The sequence below is a fragment of the Nannospalax galili genome, unplaced genomic scaffold (assembly GCF_000622305.1).
Source record: "Nannospalax galili isolate Female #2095 unplaced genomic scaffold, S.galili_v1.0 scaffold683, whole genome shotgun sequence".
In the NCBI taxonomy this organism is placed as follows: domain Eukaryota; kingdom Metazoa; phylum Chordata; class Mammalia; order Rodentia; family Spalacidae; genus Nannospalax; species Nannospalax galili.
In genome coordinates, this window is record NW_008349093.1 from 1,472,951 (window position 1) to 1,497,026 (window position 24,076).

A 24,076-nucleotide genomic window follows, 5' to 3' on the forward strand; every position below is an offset into this window, starting at 1 on the left:
CGTTGGCCCTAACGCCTTCCTCACGCCCACCAGCCCAGCCGGGTCACCTTTGGAGTCCCCGGGTGTGCGTGGGGAGGGGGCTGCGGACGCCAGCGGGGAAGCGGCGTTGATATTGAACTCCAGCCGGATGCCCGCGGGAGTGCGCGTGTGAGCGGTGGGGTGGAGGCCGGGCTCGTAGCTGCAGCGAACCAGGGCTGGCAGGGAGCGGAGCCGAGCACGTCCCCGAGCCGCCGCCCGCCAGAGCGCCTAGAGCCGAAGCCATTCATGATTTTGGTGACGTTATTCTAGGAGTGGGCGAGGGGGGCGGGGCCGCTCCGGAGCAAGCCCCGCCCCCGCCCCTATAAATTCGGCTTCCCGGGCTCTTTGTGGGACCCGGAGCTCGGTGGAGAGCTGGGAGCTGGGTCTGCACTGCCGACGCCGGTCTCGGGAAGGCGGACCGGCGAGCGCCCAGGGCCAGCGCTCGGCTGCCCGCAGCTCTCCCCTGTGCCCGTGTCATCCTTACTCGGGACGCAGCGACCCTTTTTTTAAAACACAAGGGCGTGGGTCAGCCTCCCCTAGGACTTCATGTCTGTATATTTCCCCATTCACTGGTGAGTATACTGCGCCTGCGGCCGGCGCACGCTTAGCAGCGGTAGCTGCGGGGCCCGGCGGCCGCCTAGCGCCGGCTCCGGGTGCGAGGGCACCGAGAGGAGCGGACGCCCAGCGGCAGCCCGCTGCCCGAACCCCTGCAGGAGTCAACGTCAAGGTTGCAAAGCTAGGGGTGGGGGGAGGTGGTGCTGAGAGCATCCAGACAAAGGAAGTGAACTCGGAACCCTCACTGAAGTGGCGGCTGGAGGGTGTGGATATGGTGGTGGTGGGTGGGGAGAAGCAGGGATCCCGCCTGAACCCGGGTAAAGAAATCCCCTCTGCGGAGGCTGCAGGAGGCGTGCGTGCTGCCTGGCGCAGGGGGCTCCGGCTCCCCGGACCCCTCCCCTTTTCCTTTTTGTTTGCATGCTGGTCTAGGCGTCGAGGCCGGCTGCAGCGGGGCTAAGCTGGTGCAGCCAAGGCGTTTGCAGAGCCCCGGGGGGTGGGGGAGACGCGCTGTGTACACGAAAGCCATGAGCTGCGGGGCACACGCTGCACTCTCTCAATCCCTGCCCTCTCCGTAGCCCCTAAAACCCGACGCCTTTGTAGGGGCCCGGGCTGGGGAGGAGCCGCCCTCCCAGTGCCAGGCTGGAAGGAGGCTGGGGCAGCCGAGTGAGGGGCGGCAGAGGTTTGCCCCCTGCGGGGAATCGGCGGGGGGATCTGAGCTGAAAGGATGCGGGGAGAGGCCCCTAGCTGCTGGGACTTGCGCGCCAGCTGCTTCTTCCTTCCTGCTGTGGGGCAGAGGAGGGGCGCTGCCAGGGACCAGAGCTGCAGTCCTGGAGCGCGCTTGCAGGTGCCGGCCCTGGAGAACCCGGCCCCAGGTCGAGGGCAGGCTCAGAGCCCAGGGAAAATGGGCTCTATCCTGGGGTGGTGTCCTCCCTATCCCAGGATCTCCGAAAGTTCATGCTTCTTGCTTCAACTTTTTGGGCCCGCGCCACAGTTCTAAGAGAGAATGGAACGCGAAAAGCCTTGAGACCTTCATGTGGATGCTCCTCTGACCCCCTTCTTAGGGAGTTAGTGGCAGTTTCTCCAGACGAAATTGCCTTTAAAGTCTTGGCTTCAGAATCTAAATTTACTCCTAAACCCATCCTGTGTTAGTCTCCCCTCCCTGTCTTAGCTTTGATTAGAGAGGCCACTGGCTGTCAAAACAAAGTAACACCCCCCACACACCCGAGGCTTGTGTACCCCTTCTGTACAGGCACATCAGGTGCCTTATGGGTGAGGCTTTGAAGGTTGGTGAAGGCTTTGTGTCTCCGAGTGTTCAAAATTTAGCACCGTGGATGTTAGGATCTCTCGGGGGATCTTAGCGCCTCCACCCATTAAGGTTTAGGATTATTTTATTAATCAGCACTTCCTTGGTAGTCTGCAACATTTTTCCTCCAGACATAACCATGAGATATGTATGTGTTATTAGCATCTTAGTAACAAACAGGGCACCTGTGGCTTAGAGAGCTTATATGACTTCTTCAAAATCACACAGCTCTTAAGTGGTGAAGGCTATCAGAACACCAAATTCCATTTCTAGTCTATTTGGTATCCAAAAATAAGAAAAGAAGTCTATTTTCTTAGATACAGTCTTTCTAAAGCCTGTCTTTCTTTTTTAAACAGTGTGTATAGACATGATGAAAATACTAGGTGGTGTGTCCTGAGTACCAGGATTTAGTATGTGTGTTTGCACTGTGCATTCGGGACTCTGTGTATGCCCATGGCTTTTGAAAGGATAATGGAACATTTGTACCCTGCTTAGAGAGTACAAAGCACTTTCACATGACAGCCATTGGTGGGCCAGCTTCGCCCCTCTGGAAATTTCTTTGCAATCAGAGTCTGGGTGTCCTTAATGCTTTTAATCCAGGGGATGTTTTTCATGCTGTGAGCTTGTAGCAGCTGCTGCCAGGGCTACCGAAAGGGGTTGGATGGCAGATGTAAGGCTTGCACAAAAGCTGACCCCTTGGGGTTTTAAGTGGGACATTTTGCCTAAAGGACCAGACAGACAGAGACAGTTAAGAAGGCAGCATGATTGGACTTTGTCTCCCTAAGGCTGGCCTGTTATTGTTATTATGTAATACTACTGTGCAGTTCACTGGAAATTCATGGACAGATTACTTTTATTCTTAGGTGGAAGGGTGAAGGCAGATATGACTGAATTGGTTTCATATAGATACACAGACTCAAGTACCTCCTGGTGTGTGTGTGTGTGTTTCATTTAAAAGAAAATCCAGGACTTCCCTGTGTATGGGGGTGGAGTGGGTGCTGTAGTGCATAGGGTAGGATGGAAGGAGAACTTGCAGACAGTGGGCTTTATTGGTCCATGGGAATATGAGTCCTGGTGCTGTAGGTTTGATTGTTGCTTCTGGGAAGGCGGTGGTAAGCTTGTTTTGCTGTGAGTTGTTTGAGTATCTCTCATCCTGTTTTCAGTCACTCCCCGGGTCCCAGGGCCACAAAGCCACCAAGAGGAGGAATGTGTAAGTACGTTACATATGTTGACTTTTGGTCTGGGTTTCTCCACAGCTCTGATTATCTGAGATCAGCCGAAATGACTGAGGTGATGATGAATACTCCATCCATGGAAGAGATTGGCCTCAGCCCCCGGAAGGATGGCCTTTCCTATCAAGTGAGTTGCTGGGACTGGAGGCAAACTTTGTTTGGGGTTGCAGTATCACCTGTAAGAGCTGTGTCACCTTGGGAAAGCCTTTGACTGCCAGTAAGCCTCAGTTTCTTAATCTGTAAAATGGGGCAACAATGGTTCTCATCCAATAGGATTGTAATGACAATTTAATATAATAAGAGGATATAGTGCTTGAGATCCCTAAGGGTTCAGCAGACATTAGCCAGCATCATTTATTAGCCATCCTGACTCTGGGAACTCTCCCAATAACAGCAGAATTTTCTTCCCAGTTAGGTTTTTGGGCAGTAGAAACACAGCTAGGAGAAAGCTCCTAGGGAAGGGTGGTCTGGAGGGAGAATGGTTGACTGGCTGATTCAGAGTTCAGGTTCAAACTACTTAGAGCTGAAGAGGATGCTATCTCAGGGATGCTGTTGCTGGAATGCAGCTTAGAGGTCATACTGTCTAGTGGAGATAAAATATATAAGGACCCTATCAATGGAGTGGAGCGACCCTTCACACACTTAGCCAATGCTCTTTCTGTGTGGTAAAGCCTTGACATGAGGGGATGGCCTTATCATACTCAGCCAGCAATAGCATACTTCAGTTTTTGGATCATCAAAGAGAGTCCCGAGGTTGCTGAATTTGGAGGAGGGAAGTGCCTGTCAGGGAAGACTTTGAGGCAAGGGCTGTTGTATAGAATGAGAGACTGGCCCAGGCAAGATGAATGGGGCATGAAGTGCCAAGCACTTTTCACACATTACTTTACTCAGCCACAGATGCCAGGGGAATGCCTACCCCACTTTATACCGAGAAGCTAGCTCAGCTGTGGTTGGGCACTTGGACCTCTCTCCACAAGGTTTTAATCTTCTGACATATGTGTATCACCTTGGGCTGGATCTGGCTAGAGTCTAGACATACTCCAGCTGCTAATTCCTTAAAGCTATTCCAAAGACACTTGTTTTGTAAAGAATGAAATAAATGGAAAAGCTGGGGTTGGTGCTTTGCAATGGGAGGAGGGCAATCAAAGAGAGCCAGGATAAAGGCTGAGGTTGGGAGCATGACTTCAGACATGCTTGGGAGATTCAAGGAGGCCCCTTTGTTTGTGTTAATACATCAGGCTTCACTTCCTGATGAAATAAGAATCCCGTTGGCCTGCAGGGGTGAGGGGCCTAAGGAAGGATGCTTTTTCAGAGTTGCTTCAACCCTCCTCCCCCAGAAAGGGACTGAGAAGGCAGTTGAGGGGCCCCATGGCCAGGTGGGAGGTGCTGAGTTTTTTGTCCCACCTGCCTTGGTAGTTTTGGATACCAGTTTCCAAGCCTCTGAGTCAAACTGAAGGTCTTGGTGGTTACAGGTGAGGGTGTCTTTCAGTTCCTGGTTGTAGGTTTCCATCACAGAACCTTTCCAAATGTAGTCATCAGTATATTTTGTATGTGCTTTCTCTGTTTTCCTTTTAAACATGTCCCAAACCAAAGAGCCCAAGAAGTCTTCTCAGCCGTGAAAATCTTTGAGGGTATCCTTATAATTATGAGCCTTAGCACAGGTGGCCATGGACGGGGCTGCCATTCTGGATGAGGAGGACTGAATTGAGGCTGCAGTGGCTGGAGTAAAATAAAACCATTTCTGTCCTGTGATATTTGGACACTGCCTGAAGAAAAATACCTTCAAGGCTTCCTTTCCTAAATCTCTGCACCAGGGGTATAGTTCTTACAGCTTTGAGGAAATCTACCCCTGCCCATTGGGTGGAGATCACTGCCTAGCGCCCAGATAGCTTACCTGCAACTGCAAAGCTCTCTTGTCACAGATGATTTCAGAAAGGGCTTTTGGTTGCCTGGTGAAGAGAAAGGGGAAAAGTTGTAATAGTTAGCCAAGCAGCATTTACTGGGCACTTTCTATGCATAACCTGATGGGCTGGGTGCTTTGTCCAGGGCCTAGGGCTTATGTGGGGAACCAGCTTGTACGTGGACTTCTGGGACATAGGTAGACTGGTCAATCCAGGTGTGGGCGCCGATGATGAAATTTGACAGTCTGACACAGCATGGAATGAGGAAGTCAGGTAGGCTGGACTTTGAAAGAAAAGTCCAGAAGGGGCAACACCATCTCTCATGTAATTTTATTAAAATTTCATGTACTCCTTGGCTGCTCCTGTTTATGCCCAGTATGAGGCTCTCTGGTGAGCTGGTCTAGCAACTGGCAGGTGATGGGTACTCTCTGGGTCCCCTCAAATCAGGTGCCATTCAATTAAAAGCATTCCCACCAATGCCCTGGGGGATTGACTGAGCCTGGCTCCGGGCCAAAGCCTGTGGCCCTGCTTGCCTGGGCTCTGCTTGGAGCTGCGGGTGGGAACTCAGTGCTCTGTTCTTGGCTTTACTCCTGAAGATAATAATAGTATGTGGCTTTTCTGAGACCTGCTTTTCCAAGGAACTGAGTAGGGGCAAGAGACATCAATCCTGACTGAGCAGATAAACCAGAATCTCAGGCTTAGAATTTGACCTTGAAACAAGGTCATCACATAAGTGGCCATTAGGACTTCTCCATTCAGTCTCCAGCCTTCCAGACCCAACCAGAATTAAGCTTCCCTGGTTTCTTTGTACTGGATGTGACCATTCTTTCAATGCCTGGCTTTTCAGAACATGGGCTCTGCATTACCTTCCCATTGCCAGAGCATCAAGGGCAGGGGCATGCCTTGGTATCAGCTTTATATTCTTTAGTCATCACCTTTTTTCCATTCAGATACTTACTTACATGCTCACAGAACAGGTAGATGCTAAGGGGAATGGTGTCCTGATTTGAAAGCTGGCCACCTTCATCTCTGCTCTGGCCTCTGAAGGTCCTGCCAGGCCCATGCCTATTCAGGGTCCAGATACATATCTTTTTTTTTCTTAGTCCCCTGAAGGATTCATGTTAGCCCTTCTATGATCTTTTAGAAATTGATACCATTTTTATTTTGTTTTGTTTGAGACAGGGTCTCATGTATCCCAGGCTAGCCAAAAATGGCTTTGAATTCCTGATCTAGCTCTCAAATGCTGGGGTTATAGATCCACACCACCATGTTCAGCTTATGCAGTACTGGAATGGAACCCAGGGCCTCATGCATGCCAGGCAAGCACTCTACCAAGTAAACCACATCCTGAGCCCTGAGTTTATTCCATTTTGTGAGTATGTATAAAAATCTGGAGCCAGTACCCTTTTTTGTCTACATATCCATTTGGGAAGTCATTGAAATAAGTGAAACACATGTTTTCATATTATTTGGCAGGAATTATTACATCCCATGGGGTGGGTAGGTAAAGGTTACTGGAAAGTCTAGTACATTTTGCTTAGCCTGTATGCAGCAGCCAGCTCTCAGAACTGTGTGGGAGGGTCTCCATGAGAATATTTATGTTCTGGAAAACTGCAGCTCCCTCCCTGTGCAGTGTCTGTGGGTTTCCCAGTCAGTTACCAGCCTATGGGACAGTTTTTTGCTGTCTAGTACAGGTCAGTTGCTGGATGCCTGTGAAGCCTGCTCTTTCCGTGGTCCCATGATTCTAAGTATGTGTTATTTGGGAATGTGTCTCTCTCCGAGGGTCTCCTGAATTGACCAGTGCTCTGTATGAGGAAGAGCCCTAGTGGTTTGCCTGTGAGCTCTGACACTGGTGAACTCTAAAGGGGCACTGGCATTCTGCTCTTGTCCCCTAACTTCTCCAGACACAATGTACAGAGGCTATCACATTTTTATCACCGTGTTTAGGTCTGCTGGCTACATTGTACCTTTGCATTTAGACCTGTTCCTTCCTCAGCCTCAGGACAAAGTCTGATAACTTTATCTTTCCTTAGCCTTTATGTATGTATGTATGTATGTATTTATTCATTCATTCATTCATTCATTCAACTTAATTGTAGACAGGGTCTCGATGCCAGAGTGGCCTAGAACCCTTAGACTAGCCGAGGATGACTATGAGCTTCTGATCATCATGCCCTCTACTTCCTAAGAGCTGCGTTTATAGGCTCGTGATACTATGTCTGGTTTTGGTGGTGCTGGAGTTTGAACGTAGGGCCTCATGCATACCAGGCAAGGGCTCTACCAACTGAGCTATAACCCCAGACCCTGCCTAGGCTCATAAAATGCCTCTCTGACCACTGCACATCTTTGATCGGTTGCTCTCGGTATCCCAGTTGCTAAATACTCTTGATTCGTGTATGCCTGCCATTTGACAGCATCTCTCAGTCAGGCAAGGATATGGCTCTTCTTTTCAGGAGGTCATTCTGAGTGCCAGAAGAAGCTATTTCTTTATGTAACCCAGTGCTCCTATGCCCCATGACCTCCTTTTGATCTAAAGAGCTCAGAGCTTCTCACATCTTCCCTCAGAGTAGAACGAGAGATAGTGGTGACTGACCTTTCTTGCCTCTACTTAGTGTTTGCTTCTCACAGGCCCAGAGCCTCAATCAGCTCTGCCCCAGAGAGAGGACTGAAAGAGTCAAGGAGGCTAAGAATCAACCTCCTCGGGGGCAGGGCCTGGGGGTTTAGCCATAGCCAACTACTTTCTCTGCCTCAGTCCTTATCAAGGGCAATAGCTCCTTGAAGAATGGGTTATGAGTTATCGCTGAAGTCAGGCAGTGACACAAAAACTTCATTCACATCTCTGGAGAGCTCATCTTTAGAAAGACATCCTGAGCCTGGTTTCCCTGTGTAAGGAAGCACCTGGACCAGCACCTGAGATCATTATTCTTCCCTAGGCTCTGATCCATGCAGAGGGATGCATTGACCTAAAGGATGACTTCATTGTTCTTCATCCTTGAGTTAGGCCCCCAAGAAAGCTTCTGCTCACCATCCTTCCTCTGTCTCCCACTATCCCCCATCATGAGGGCACTCTTGGTAATTATCAGCTTCAATTTTGTCCTCTTCTACTCTCCTTGTCTCATTGATCACCCCAGGTGGTGTCCTACATGTCCCCCAGAGTTTGGGAGACCCCATTGAGTGGCTACATTCAAGTCCCATGATCACCAGGAAATCATCTTTCATAACATTGGACTTAAAAAAGTCTCAATTGTCCCTGGAGAGACATAAAGCTAAAAAGTTCCAAAAGTCCATGGCCAAAGATGGGCAGCCATGGACACGGCGTGCTACTTGGATTGTGGCAAGTTTTCTTTCTCCTGACCTTCTCTCTCCATATCTCTCATAGTGCTGAGATGGGCAACAGGAAGTTAGTGCCACTAGGTTTAGAAGCACCAGGAATTGGCTTCCTGGAGTAGCACTGGCTCTTTCTAAGCCACCACCTACATTTTCATTGCAAGTCCACTTCGTAGGAGAGTCTAGAACCTTCCCTTCTTTGCTAGAAGCCTAGACACGAATGTTTCACTCTCTATTACAGCAGGCCTGGATTGGGGCCTGTAGAAGCCTAGAATTGCTCTCATGAGAGACTTTGCTCTCTTTCCCCTACCCTCATGGGCACAACAGCAGGTCTGTGCCTGGCCATGGGGAGACAGCAAGCTTTCTTCACCCTCAGCCAGCCTGCTGCACACTGGACCTATACGACCAGCTGCTCTCAAAAGGCCTGTGTTGGACCTGACGCCTCCCTCTCCCAGTGCCCATGAGTTCGTCGTGCCACAGAGCCAGAGGCTATGTCTTAGACCATTCTTTGTTCCTACAGTCTTGGGCCCAGTATCCTACAAATAGTAACTTAATGAGTGCTGAATGATGGATTGAGGCCTTCCTCTTTCCCTTTCCTGGGCTGAGACTATCCCTGTGCCTTGGCAATTCCATGGTGAAGTTTTTAACAGGCTCAGCATTTTCTTCTAGTTAACCCAGTCTCACATTAGATAGAAAAGGAGGACTGTAGTATACTGTGAGGGGACAGGATTCGTTTGGGTGGTGAATCTTGTGACCGAAGCCGAAAGCTATTCCTGGGTGTCTGGTGAATGTCCTGAGATGATCTTTCAGACCTGAATCTGAAATAATCCTTAGAGGATAAGAAGACAGGCCCTCATTCACACAGGGCCGTGGTGTGCTGGAGCTTCCTCCCTTTCCAGCCTGCTCAGCACAGAGCTGCCTCTGCCTGCGTCTTGCCTGGGCACCTGCCCCTTCCCTGCCTTGGCAAGGATCTGTATCAGTCAGTCAATCAAATTCTGAGCTGTGCTGCTCCATTTCTCGGTTGCAGATGGCCTTTCATTGCACAAACCCATCTTAGAAATAATGTAAATCTGCTCAAAGTTTCTCCAAACTGTTGTTGTGTTAGAACTGTGACTATGGGAGCTAACTCCCTCCCGCTGGACCTCATTACCTTGCATCGGGGCAGCTCATGTTAGGGAGGCCTTACAGTACAAGCCCCCAAGCATTTAGCTGAAACTGTTAGCTGGTTGCTTCTTGGCTAGGGATTTCACTGGAGTCAGTGGGAAAGAAAGTTGTAGATCTTGAATGAGAAGTAGTAAGGCCTGAGCAGAGGACATCACAAAGTTCATTGTGGAGATGGTTGCCCACATACCTTGAATTCATCTTCTGCCTTTGGAGAATGTAAAGTACATCCAAGGTGATCTCTGTGGATAGAGCAAGTGCAACACTGACAGTCCCCCACCTTCCCACTCCACCACACAGTCAAGACAGCAGAATGTTACACAGTAGTGGTTTTTTTCAGAGTATTGTAGTTATAGGAAAGTTTTTCCTTCCCTCCTTGTCAGTCATTTCCTGTTTTCATTGATAAAGTCTGTGCTTTGTTATTCTTAAGCTTTTCAAATTGCGATGCCTACTATGAAATTTTCATTTTTCTTTTTAATTTTTTTCCAATTGTCATACTCCGACTCGTCTAAATCATAATTGCTACCACTCCTGCATCTTTTGCCATCTTTTCCAGTACGCCCATCTAACTTCATGCAGCCAAAGTTGTACTTCATTATGATTTGCATTTTAATTTTTAAACCTTTTAAATTTTATTACTTTTTATTTTATGTGTATGAGTGCATTGTCTGCATGTGTGTAAGTGCACCTGTGTCATGCAAAGCCTGTGGAGGTCAGAAAAATCCATCAGATCCCCTGGAACTGGAGTTATTGACCATTGTTAGCCACCATGTGGGTGCCAGAAATCGAACCTGGGCCTCTGCAAGAGCAGCCAGTACTCTTAAGTACTTGAGCCATCTCTCCAGCCCCTGGTTAGCATTTTTAAATAACAACATCTGTCACCAGCATTTTGTCATCACTACAACTTATTGTTCAAAATAATCTAAAACTATCTTTGTTTTTTGGTACTAGGAATTGACTTTAAGGCCTTATGCATGCTAGGCAAATGCTTTACCATTGAGCTATACCCAGCACTCTTAATTTTTGGTTTGAGATAGGTTTTTGTTGAGTTGCCTGGGCTGGCCTTGTCCTCACCAGGTAGCCTGAACTGACCTTGAACTCTGAGCAATCCTCCTGCTTTAGCCTCCCTAGTGCTAGAATTACAGGCATGCACCACTACATTCCAGAAGACCTGACATTTTATCATAAAATTAGGTAATTTGTTTCATCATTGTCTAATTGTTGAAAATTTTGTCATTTTTTCTCATAAATAATGTGATGATTTACATTAACTTTTTAATATAAATATGAATAATTTATAGTATTTCTTTAGCGTTAGAGTAAGATTTCTGAGTCAAAAGGTAAAAATGTGGATGGATATATATATATTTATTATTACAACAGTAATATTTATCTTTCATAGATGTAGCAAAACAGATTAGAACAAAGAAAAAAAAGCCTATTCATAGCCTACCACCGAGACATTTTGGGGATGTTTACTTTCAGTATTTTTCGATGTAGATTTTCCTATGCTGTAGCAAATCTTTTTTTCATTTAATATAATATTTTGACTATGTTCTTGTCATCTGGATTTCTTCATAAAACAGTATTTCATTTTGTATGTACCTCTTCTCAATGCTAAATGTTTAGGTTGTGGCATATTTTGTTCTTACAAAGAACACTGCTCTGAACGTCATTTTACGTAAATTTCTGTACAGGCCTGATTTGTTTTCTTGGAATGAATTCCTGGAAGTAGAGCTACTGATTCAAAGAGATTCAACAACATTAAGCTTCTTGGTTATATGTTACCTTAGAATCAGAGAACATAATTGAGTTTATCAAAACGTAATCTCCCAGCATTGAAAGCTTTATCAAATAGCATATCAGAGCTGTGATCTACAGAGATGGGATAATGGAGGAACTTCGGGACAGAGTCAGAAAGGCATTTGATTATTTTATTCTGTTCAGGATATTTTGTACATCTTCCTCACATGATGATATGATTAATAATGCTTAAGCAACATTTTAGCACTGAAAATAGGTAGTGTGCATGCTTGACCCATCACAGGTTCAATAACACGTTCTCTAGACCGCAGATGTGTATGGGTTGGCAATCGTTCTACCTGTCCCTCCTAGTCTGTTAATGACATTGAAATACCGTGTAACCTCAAAAAGACCAGTGAAATGCTTTGACTTAGAGACCCACAAAGTTTAGCCAAAGGCATGCTTAGTCTTAGAACCATTTTGGTATTCCATGAGGTCTGTCTCATGGAAGGTTCCTAGTTGAGACACTTTAGTTTTCTTGAATTGAGGATACACTAGGTTTTTAGAAGGATATCTAAATGCAATAAGCACTTTGTATCCGTCTCCCAAGGACATTCTACCCGACAGGCCTACAAGAGTCCTGGTGTGTGTAACAGCCTAGGCCAGTGTTTGAGTAGGGTCCACATATTCCTGGTGGTTTATGAAAATGTGAGTGCTTTTCATGATTACTGCCTATGGCACATGCTAGTTTTCTACTTATATAGTGATACTTGATTTTTAAACAAATACGTTTTTAGCAAGTGAGTTATTAAAGAACATAACACATACATGGATATGACAGAAAACAGTGGAGGTGGTACTGTGAAGCTGGCAAACAGGCTCCATGATTGTGAAATTTCACAGCATGGCTCTTTTTGGGACCATCATTGCTATTGGCCATAAAGGAATTTGTTTTCATTCATAATCACAGTTAATATCAATTATGATTTCTGTATTCCTTTGGGTATTTGCCCCCTGAACTATGGTGTTCATCATATCTAGAGGCTTTCTGGCTATTTTCCTTGGCACTTCAGTCCTGCAGAGTTTCATGCCAAATTACTTCTTAATAATGCTCTGTGTATGCACTACTTCACATTTGAACACAGTGTTAAAACAGGAAAACGCTGCCCCAGGGGTTCACAGAAACTTTCCAGGGGACATGACAGCAGGTGGTGTGTTGAGGAAATCAGTGCCCTCACCTTCAGCTTCCCTCTGTGGCTTTGTGCAAATTGCAGTGCCAGTGGTATGCCTCACCAGCTTTCTTTTCCTACCTTTCTGTCCACCTTCCTTGGAAGGGAGACCTACTGGCCACTCTCTTGATCCTTACGAGGTACTTTTCCTGGGTAGAAACTTTAAGGACATCAAACAAATAGACCATTCAAAACATCATTTCCAGGAAGCCCCAGATTTCCTACTTGTTCTTCACAGTAAGAGACTCAGCCAATAAAAATGAAACTTTGTGTTTAATAATTAGTTGTGATGCATTTATTCATCTATTCATCGGTTAAATACTAATAGCTACATTGAGCTACATCTATTCATCAATTAAGTACTAAAAGCTACAGATTTTTTAAATTTAAAAACCTTAAGGTCATAGGACATTTTAAAATGTCAATTTCTATATATAATAGATCTTCTCATTGAAGAAAACTATGAAAACATGGCTAAAACCTTGCAAACATAAAAGCATATTAAAGGAATATTCAGTCAGGTGTGGTGGTGCATCCCTGTGATCTCCGAACACAGAAGACTGAGGCAAAATGATGAGTTTGAGGCCAGCCTGGGGTACACAGTGAGTTTCAGGGTAGCCTGGCCTATATAGTGAGACACAGTCTTAAAAAAAGCATAAATTCCATGTAGAAATAGAAATATAGTTTCAAATAGGAATCAGAATACTGTAAGATTTGACTTTGGAACTTATTTATGAGTGTTTCAATGGGCAATGGTTGATATCGAATTGCTATAGCTTTCATAATCCACTGAGTATATTTTTTGTTAGTATGATGTTTTTGAGACAAAGTTTCACTATGTAGTCCAGAGTGACCTGTAACTCACTATGTAGCTCAGGCTGACCTTGAACTCTTGATGGTTCTCCTTGCCTCAGCTTCCTGAGTGCTACAATTATATAAGCATGCACTGCCCTACTGGGCTTTTGCTGAGTACATTTAAAAAATCAGCCTATATATCTTGGTTTAAAGTGTTAATATTTATGATACAGCAGGAATATTAAGTCATGGAAAAGGAGACACAGTTGTTCAAAATTCATTTAGGGATTATACAAACAAAGGTTCAGCCTTGGATATATATATATATATATATCCCCTCTATCCCCCACATTCTGGCCCCCGAATCAGAACTGTGGCACTGTAGTATCTGAGTGGGTGTCAAATTTGAGATCGAACCAGCCACCTTGATATGGGATCTCCTTGAAAACAGCATGATATTTTGGATACCAGCAGGAACAGAGCTTAGAACCCCTCAACTAAGAGAAATGAGTAGTTTTCTAATCTTGGTTTTGCAATCTGTGCCACCTTAGGCAACTCATGTCACCACTGTGGGCCTTGGTTTTCTCCTCCATAATGAGAGTTAACCTCCATTTTTTTTAAAAAAAATTTTATTTTATGTGTGTGAGTGTTTTGCCTGCATGTATGTAAGTGTACCCATGTCATGCAATACCTGAAGAGGTCAAAAGAGGGCGTTGGATTCCCTGGAACTGGAGTTATGAATGGTTGTTAACTGTCATGTGGGTGCTGGGAACTGAAACTGGGTCCTCTGGAAGAGCAGCCAGCCAGTGCTCCTAACAGCTGAGCCATCTCTCCAATCCAATCTCCATTATTTTTGATCATTGAATAATGGAACAAAGCCCTCCTTGAACTAGATCTTCATGTAAGATTCAAAAATTTGCTCTGTGTTCCTCCTATCAGCCTTTGGAATATTGGAAGGCACCTTTTATGTTCCCCTCAACTCTTCTCCAGTTTTCAAACACATGTTGTCTTTCAGCCTTGAATTAAGCTTTTTTTTTCCTAAGCCAACAGTTCTAAACTTTCGGTTCCAATCCTTTTTATACTTTTAAAAAACAGCTTATGAGCTTTTGTTTATGTACACTATGTTTTTATATTTATTGTTTTAGAAAATAAAACAGATTTTTTCAATTTTTACTTCTTGGTTTATTTAGAATAACAATGAAGTAATTATATGCTGATATAAATAATAGTCATAAAATAGCTATATTTTCCAAAACAGAAAAAGCTTAGTGAGAAGAAAGGCATTGTTTTACATTTTAGAATCTCTTTCATGTCTGGTTTAATGGAAAATAGTAAGATTCTCATGTGTGCTTCCCATGAGTGAATCTGTGGCAATATGTGTTGGTTGAAGTAAATGAGTAAAATCTGGCTTATGCAGATTATGTAGTTAGAAAGGGGAAGAAATATTTTCGTAGCTTTTCAAAAAATTTTTGTATATCATCAAAACTTAGCAATTGGTAGTTTTCTCTTATTGTTCTTTCTTTTCTTTCTCCTACCTTCCTCTTTTCTTTTGAAAAAGATCTCAAGTAGCCTAGGCTGGCTTCTAGCTTGCTGTGTTCAATGTGACCTTGAACTCACAAGTCATCCTTGCCACTGACTCCTAAGGACTGGGATTATAGGCACGTGCTACCATACTCAGCAACAAGTGGTAGTTGTTTAAATGGTATGTGGTTCCAAATGAAACCTTGTGAATGAAGTTTTTGTACTCTTACATTAAAATTTATTAGTCTGGCTTGTTTTTGGTTGAATCTTTTATCCAAGCTCAGTTTTGTAGTGTATTGCACTGATGGTTTGGAAAATAAGTTATTCAGATCTTCCAAATGGTGATACACTTCATTATACAATATCAAAAAACATGTTTGTCAAGAAAAGTGCTAGGAAGCTGTCAAGCTCATGGTAGCTGAAACAAGTTTTTCAAAATTCTAATTTTCACTTAAAAGCTTTATTTTTATCATTGGTGACAGATATTATCAATCATTTTCCTTAAAGTGACAGGTTCACTTTGCTCATTTTTGAGAAATTTTCCATGTTGGAGTTACCACAGCTTGTTTGCCAGTCATCCTTTCAAGTAACAATGGTGGTCCACTGAGAAAAGTGGCTAGTTTACCTGGCAACTCATCTATGTAAGTGCTTTTCTTAGGGATACCCTGGTAGTAGCAGGAATGCTTTACTTTGACTTTCTATTTCAACACACCAAACATTATTTGAGCGTCAGTGTTTAATGAACATTGTTTTTTATGATTTTCATTAAGGACATGAAAGGCTGTTATTGCTGCTGTTTGACTTTGTTTAATCATGTGAGGTGATGGATGATACAGTGATGACAAGTACAAATATGCAGCTACTGTGTTGTGTTCATTCTTATGAAGGTGCCAGCACCTTCCATCACTGTGACTTTTTATATCATTAGTGCAAGTGTCAACAAAGTGAAAAAAGCAAATGATATCTGAGCATTACTGAAAATGTTTCCACTCCATCTGTGCTCCCTCCCTGAAAAGATCTTAGGATTTAAGCTTTAAAAGTGACTTCTCTATCTCTTTCCTTAACATTTTGCAATTTTTATTGTAGAGCTTTTTAATGTCTTTGGTTAGTTTTATTCCTAAATATTTTCTCTGATGTTATTGCGAATGGTTTGGTTGTTGTTATTGATGATGTTATTATTTTGAGCCAGCATCTTATTATATAGCCTGGCTAGCCTAGAACCTACTATGTGTGTAGACTAGGCTACCCCTGAACTCACAGAGATCTACCTGCCTCTGCCTACTGAGTGTTGAGAGTAAAGGTGTTTGACACCACACCAGACCTCCAGGAGTCTTTTACTATAAGACAGCTTTTGTTGGGGGGCGTGTATGGGGGCACCCTTTTTCTGACTTAAAGAAAGATGGATAATTACCTCATAATTCACTTTTAGAACAAGGTGAGTTGATCTGGTAATGTTGCTATACAAGTGGCAGTGACTGAAAACCAAGCAAAGGCCATGGGACAAGCCTACAAGGCTGTCCTAGAGAGACTTGAAAGAGTGCTCCCACAGAGGGTAGGTTTGGAAGCCATAAAGTAGAGTTTAGGAAGCCAAGTCCAGACAAGGATGCCAAGGCTAAAGACTTGAGACTTCTTTCTCCAAAATGAAGAAGGAAGGAGTGGTTGAAATGGTAGCTGGGTCAGTCTGATCCTCCACAGGACGTTTGGGTAGTTCCAGTGGAGGAAGATAGAGAGAAGGATCAGGAAGGCTGGGTGGGAGGCTGGCTGTCTTCTTTCTAAGGAGTAATGATGATCTGCCGGATAAGATACTGGCATTTGAAATTATCTATGCTAGATAACTGTAATATTTTCTCACTGCCCCAGAGAACATAGAGGGAAATTCTCTAACATTCCAAAATCCTATCCGTTGTCTGGGTCCAGCATTATCAGTAGGCATTAGTACTAATTAATTGGAATTTGAGACTCCTGACTTGTAGGATGGGTGTGTGTTTGAGAGATGTTTATGAAAGATGGTGTTTATCCCGGGGATTTCCTTTTCTTTCAAGTTTCAAGGCTTAGACTCTTAAGGAAGTCTGAGATCCCAAGGAAGGAGGTTCAGAGTTTTATAAAGTCCAAGTCTCTACTCAAGTACCCTGTAGGATTAGAGGTACCAAGGAAGGGCAGGACAGGGTGAGATGGATGTTCCATAGCCCTGATCTAGAGTCGAGAGGATTGAGATGAACAGTGCAGACCTGGAAAACATTCATCCTTCCTTGAACCCACTCTGCAGTCCTCTGCTTGGAGAGCTACAGTCCTTGTGTCACTTTTCAAAGTGTCACTTTGAAAAGTCAGTAAGATGTAAATAGTACTAACAATGTAAAGATGATAAAATAGCAGAAGGCTAGCATTTCAGTGTGGTTCCTGCCTTCACATATTGTTAGGGGTCAAAGTCCAGGGCATATTGTTCATTGAATTAGTTGCTGCCCCTTTATTCCACCAGAGCAGAAGCAGGATGCTGGGAGAGACCTGCTCATTGTTACAGACCAACTCCTCCTAGGAAGGAATGAATACACAAGGCCAATCCATTGTTCCCAAGGAAAACTAAGAAATCCAGGCTTTGGGAAGCTAGAGGTCAGGAGGAATCAGATTTGTGGTGCAGGTCCCAGGAAGAAGGTCAGAGTAGGAAGCCTCTGGATGCAGGATTGCCCATGGAGAGGGTAGGGCCTGGACAAGGCAGTGGTTTTCATTTCAGCTGGCCCAGTTCTTGCCCTGGGGGGCTAGGGGCTCTGGGAGGGAGCAGTGATATCACAAGCCCCTTCTCCAAAGAGTGTGGCCTGGGATTTGTGAACACAGATCCAGAGTTCTGCTCACTTGCTCCTGTCCCAGGCTACAATTAATCAGATTTCCAGACCCTCACTCTAAACGCTCCTCAGGGACGCTTTATTTGATAAGGACAAGCATTAATCATTTAGAGTTTCCAGAACATGTTCACACATACCTGTATTTGATTCTTTCCAAAGCCCTATATAGTCAGAACTAGTATTAACCCAAATTTATAGACGTGGACAGGAGAGGAATGGGCTGGCCCAGCATCAGTACTCTGTATATCTCCAGCAACTCCTACAGAGTACAAACAACTTCAGGGCTCAGAGAAGTTAAAGTGACCCAACCAGGGTCACAGATATAGGAGACTGGGGAAAGGTAAAGGCCAGATCTTTCAGACCCCTGTCCACCTGTGGGAATGGTGACTTTTTTTCATAGCAGGCTTGAAGTTGATCCTTTGTTGCTACCTGCAACCAGAGAGGAAGCTTACAGTGTGGTTTTTGCACAGTGCCTTGCTATTTGTTCCAGTCCCTGTGGCCTCCTTCCCTCCCCCACCCTCTTGCCCCTTGCTCTTCTCCAGCAAAGAGGAGCAGGGTATCCAGGCTGCCAAGGTCTCAGCTTGTGAGCTAGTTATTAGCCCTTTGTGTCCAGTTAAGCACCTTTCATCTACCCCACCTGCTGGTGTGTGCTTTCCCTATTAGAATCTCTCAGCTCCTTGCTAAGCCCTCCACCCTCTTTGTGGCCAGCTCATCATGTCTGTCAGAGATGATGGCCTAGCAATGCACATATCGGGAAGGGACACGCCAACTAGACTTGCTCACATTTTCCATAGGAGGTGTCAGGCATCTCTCTCCCATCCCCACCCCAGAGACAGCCAGGTTTAGGTCACCTGGCTTAGAGGCAGACAGCTGATAGCTAGGTCTTCAAATTTGGGGCCTTTGGAGGCCTGGTGTTGTCTTTCAGTTCCTCTCTGTGCCTGAAATGGGAGCTGGCTCAACGGCAACTTTCATGCCCAAGCAAAAGGTTGCTGATGAATTCGTGATCTCCAGAAACTTGTCCTCAGCCCCACAGCTCTCTGTTTTGAGGCCAAGAGTGTTGGCCAGTCAACCCAGTATCTCCATTCTCCGGGAAAGCCCTGTTTTCATTGTCTTCATAATTAATTATGTAGCTAGTACAGTAACTATTTAACTTTTTATTAAATTTGTGTTTATTTAAGTCACACGCAAATGCTGGACACCTTTCAAGTGCTTAGTAGCCACACATGACTAGTGGCTACTATATTGGACTGTACAAAGAACATTTTCATTACAACAGAACATTCTGGGTCATGTTGGCTTCCACGGCCAGAAACTCCAGTATGTTGGCATCTAAACCACGTTGCTTAGACCATCTCCTAGATCCTAGATCATCCTAAAGCTCCCTTTCCTTTCAAGGGACTCTACACAAGTTTCCAAAATGACTGGATCTGTTGGGATGGGAGGGTATCTGGCAGAGCGATCCTCGGTATAGGAGTCTTCTGTGAAATTCACTTTACCAAGGCTGTATCCAGGCTGTTTCTGCACAAGCAGGACATGCAGGACCCAGGGTGTTCTTGGCATGTGTGACTGACAAGATTTTATTCTATTTGTGAAGGAGAGAACTTGGTGCTCATTAGTCTTGTCTGATCAACCTGGGAAGCCTGGTGTGACAGCTGGTTGTAGAGAGCAGTGTTGGCAGAAGAAGAAAGGTAGAGGGCTGAGGGAACCACAGCTGGAAATATGGATGTTTCTGGACTTGCCCTGTCTGGGATGAGGGAAGAAAGTATCTCTTAGCTTCCCCATGGAGCCTTTGCAGTAGAAGGATTTTGGTGGTATATTTTTGTTTTGTTTTGTTTTCTCTCGCCCTCTCCCACTCCCTCTCTCTGTCTTTGCCTCCATATCTCCCTCTCTCCCTTCCTTCCTTCTTTCTTAAGGTATTTTGTTATTTTTATTTTTATTTTATGTGTATGAGTGTTAGACCTACCTGTAGGTAGGTGCACCCGTGTCGTGAAATGCCCAAGGAGGTCAGAAGAGGGCGTCAGATCCCCTGGTACTGGAGTTACAGATGGTTGTTGGCTGCCATGTGGGTGCTGGGAGTCAAACTGGGTCCTCTGCAAGAGTAGACAGTGAGTGCTCTTAACCTCTGAGTCATCTCTCCAGCCCTCCTTCCTTCTTTCTATCTTTTTTTCTACTGTCCAAAGAGCAGGGGCACTTTGGGTTTGGAGGTTAACCAGAAGCAATTTTCTTTCTGGGACAGGGGCATTTCATTTCTTTATTCCCTGCGAGTTCCTGTAGGCAAACAGCATGCCGGGCTGGCCTGCTGCCGCAACCCTACCTGTCATGTGCTTGGCAAGTCTAACTCAAGTTCTTTTTTTTTTTTTTTTCCACTGCCTTCCCCATCACATCAAATTGCAGTTGGGACCTCTCATTTTTTTGCTGCCTAGATGATTAAAAACCATGACTTAGTGGAAAAATGCTGACCTCCTTGGGGTCAGTCTCTTAAGCAGCTGTCGAAGATAAGATTGTGCTGGCAAAAGATTCAGCAACACTTTGCAAGTCTTTCTGTCTTTTTGTAAAGAAACCAAAAGGCTGTTTTGGTGCTGGGTGCTTTTTGTTTAATTTTGGAGAGAGCTACAATTTTCAGAGGCACAAATTTATATAATCTGATAATAAAATAAAATCTCCAATGGAAGGGTTAGAACAATTATTATAGTGATTTAACAAATACAATTAACAAGCTTTGTAAAAAATTTCTTTTTACTGGCTCTTGCCCTGAGCAATTCACAGAGCAAAGGTCTTTGGCAACTAGACAGTATCAGACGTTCAGTGTTCGGCTCACCCCCAAGGATTTAAAAGACTTGATTGTGGAGCTCTTGGTATGAAAGACAATGTTCATTATTATTTTGATTGCTGTGTTAGTATTACTGCCTCTTGCTTAGACATTGGATACTAACTCTAGTCCTGTGGAAATTGCTGTAAAGAAGACATTGGGATTTGAATTTTGCTTATGTCCTCAAAGCATTCTATCACCTCTGTATTTGCCAAGAACTTTTATTGAGATTAAAAGGCTACTTCATTTCTTTACAGGAGACACCGAGGTAGGAACTTGAAAGGACTTAACAGTGGTCACCCAACTGATGTCAAGGACATAGTAAGGCTCTAGATTCTGTGGCTTAACCCAGTGTCCTTGAATGCTTCATTGAAGTCCTATAGACATTTGGGTCCTGGTGCAACTAATTTCTGGGGATATGGACTTCAGCTTCCTCCTTTATAAAATAGGGATCCACTACTACCTATTTTATAGTCATTGTGAATATTGAGATTCTGCTCAGCAGGAGCAGCCATCCTCATCAACACCATTTTAATGTTTCTCCTTATTTTAAGAAGGACCTGTTCCCAGCTTGTAGTGGAACCAGATGCTTGGCACTCACTACTGTCAGCCTGGCCAGCCTCTTGTCACTTTGTTCCTCTTTAGTCTGAGTGATCATCTGAGATCTGCCACAGCTGTCCTGTGGAGGGTAGAGGCAGTTCCACTCACTGGGCAAGGACAGGTGGCTAGCTCCTCTTTATGCCCCCACTGCCCCCTCCCCCAGGTCCTGAAGGATAAGAGTCTGGGCTGGACTGTCATCCTGGTATCTGGGTTGGAGTATACATCAACCAACAGGACAGTGGAGATCCAGAGTCTTTCTCACCCTGGTCAGTTTTCTATCCATGGAGTAGGAATGTTGGCCTAGCTACATCCCAGTTCAAACTGAGATTTGAATTCTGACTCTGCCTTGAAACTCTCAGAGTCCCACAGTATGCTGTTCCTAAGGTGGTGGTAATGTCTCAGTACAGTAGTACCCGGTGGAGCTTTATAAACTGAAGTGCGCTGTCCACATATCATACCCAGAGCACATGCTTTGAAGGCACGTCATGTCCTTACCCTCAGGAAGGGCTCAGCTCCACAGGAAAAGCGGACAAAGACCCCAAAGCTCAGCTGTGCATGTACCATGCAGCCCAAGGGCAGATGTCAGGGTGTGTTGTGCAGCAGGAGATGGTGGTCAGCTTTCCTACGCCTTCATGACCTGCCTGGGTCCAGCCTCTTCCTAGTTTGTGTTCCTTCTGGCTGTTATTGCGATAATTTTTATGAGCCCCTTTAAGTCTTTAATGATGCGTGCTCTTGCAACTGGCTTAAGGCTTAATCCCCAGCAATAGGCCTTTATTGGCTAAATGATTAATAATCACTGGTCCAAAGGGATTGAGACACTTTGTGAGGCCTGTGGTTCCCAGAAAGTTCCACATGGCCTATGGCATAGTTAAGAGTGTGACAGCTGGGAAGCAGTGCTTGGAGTTGAGGAGATACCCTTGGAGTACCACGGAAGTTGGGAGGGCCTGAGTATTTCTTCTGAACCCTGTGATCACAGGACACCTGTGTGTTGCTATGAACCTGACCCCAGCAAAACAGGAGCAGGCAGCCTCCCAGGATTTCTTCCAAAGCGTGTTTCTATCTACTTGAGTTTTCCATGAACAGACTGTGTGACCTTCAGCAAGCCTCCTGATCCCTTGAGATCTGGGTTTCCTGCCTGTCAAACAGAGGTGAGAGGAGATGGCTTTGAAGGTTCCAAGTGTCAGTGATCTGGTGAGCCCCAGCTATCCAGACCAAAGCTCCTCTCTGCAGTTCTTGGGTGTGTCACTGAGGACTGCGAGTGGCAAAGGACCAACAGCCCAGTGGATTAAGTGCTTAACTGCTGGGCAAAGAATTGGGTCAGCAGTAGTCACAGGGCAGTATGTATGAAGAGAAGTCAGACTTGGCCTCTTGATTTTATAGCCTTGCTTGGGGTTTCCTCCAGCTCTGGGCAGGACCCACAGTAGACGTTAAGAGATAGAGCCTCCTGCAGGGGAGTCTGAAGGAGAAGTAGCCCTTCCAGGTGTACAGTCGGCAGGAAGCCAGGAGTTGCTCACAGGTGAGAAAGGAAGGCGCTCTGGATTTTTTTCCCAGCTAGTGTGTCTTTAGAGGCCCTGCCTTCGCTCTGGATTTGGTTTTGACTTGGCAGGTGCAATGAGATCCATCTATTTGGGGGCAGGTGGTACTGGGGCAGGAATATGAGAACAAAGTGGACCTGAATTTAAGTCTTATTTCCACTAGAAGGGTTTAGGTAACTCATTTTCCAAGCCTAAAATCTTCAACAGAACATGAGCAATGTGTATTTTGACGGTGTTGATTTAAAATTACAAAGAATTCGTAAAGAATTTCTACTAAGCACCAATAATTATTCTGGCAGGAACTTAATGTTTTGGTGCCTGTTGTATGTGTTGGATTGCAAGCATAAAATATTTATTGCACAACACGGCATGGCTTATTGTGAAGATGTGATTTTCTATTATTTTATCTGGAATACAAGCAGTTATACCCTCCCTTAAAGTTCAGTGACACTGTCAACGCCGCCCCCCACCCCAACTTTTGGCTTCAGGATTAGAAGTACATTCTGACTGAGGGGCAGTTTACTCTAGCACTCATTCTCCTGTCCCACAATATCAGGAAGGCAGAACACCATCCTGGCAGACAGCCAGTGCTCTGTGGGAGTGTGTGTGTGAAAGGAAAGAAGCAAGTTTCTCTTGTCAAATATATGTGTGACCAGATTTCTGCTGTGCTTTAATTTCAGATCTTCCCTGATCCATCAGACTTTGACCGTTGCTGCAAACTGAAGGACCGCCTGCCCTCCATAGTGGTGGAACCCACAGAAGGGGAGGTGGAGAGCGGGGAGCTGCGGTGGCCCCCTGAGGAGTTCTTGGTTCAGGAGGATGAGCAAGACAACTGTGAAGAGACGACAAAAGAGAAGAAGGAACAGTAAAGTTCCCTTGGGCTCACTGAGGTCGTGTCAGCCAGCATACCTGAACTGTTTTTCCCATGGTGATGGAAGAAGAGAGTGAGCCACATCATTCTGAAAATGTCAAAAGAGGCTTCCGTTTTGCACCTGAAAATCACCGAGTCGGTTTTCTTTTCTTTTCTTTTCTTGTCTTTTTGTTTTGTTTTTTTAATTTGTTGAGCAGTGGAGCCCTCTGACAACTTGCAAGGGCTTCTGAGAAAGGAAGCTGTTGAGAACAGGAGGTGGGGTGTGGGGAAGGGTTGGGGGGAAGGGGTGCTGCCTCATGCCTGTTATCCCTATCTGAACTCCAGTGCCAGAGGAGATGTGTATGGAGGGGGGAGGGCCTGGGGGGCTGGTGGGGAGGGGCAAATGAGCAAGGAACATTTTGGGTAAGAAACCAAACACCAGGCAAAAGAAAAAAATAAATATGCGCGCTATTTTTGAGAACTACCGCCAGGAAGTGCTAACCAGCATTTGCTTTGGCTCCTGAGGCGTCTGAAAACCAAGTTCATCTCCAGCTCTGTGTTGTTCACCGCCAGGCTTTGCTTTCATTTCAGGTGTGTTGGTTTCCCACAGAGAAGCAGGGACAGGAGCAAGAGGCTGTGTGCAAAGCCAGCTGAAGGGAT

The 24,076-nt window shown here is 45.2% G+C and overlaps 1 protein-coding gene across 1 annotated transcript; it reads left to right on the plus strand.

The window, feature by feature from the left end:
- Positions 1-353: 353 nt before the first annotated feature.
- Positions 354-23,565, plus strand: Lbh (LBH regulator of WNT signaling pathway). Its single transcript, XM_008846485.2, has 3 exons — positions 354-590; positions 3,133-3,235; positions 23,247-23,565. The coding sequence occupies exons 1-3, from the start codon at positions 565-567 to the stop codon at positions 23,433-23,435; spliced, it is 318 nt and encodes a 105-aa protein (XP_008844707.1). The 5' UTR covers positions 354-564; the 3' UTR covers positions 23,436-23,565.
- The last annotated feature ends 511 nt before the right edge of the window (positions 23,566-24,076 follow it).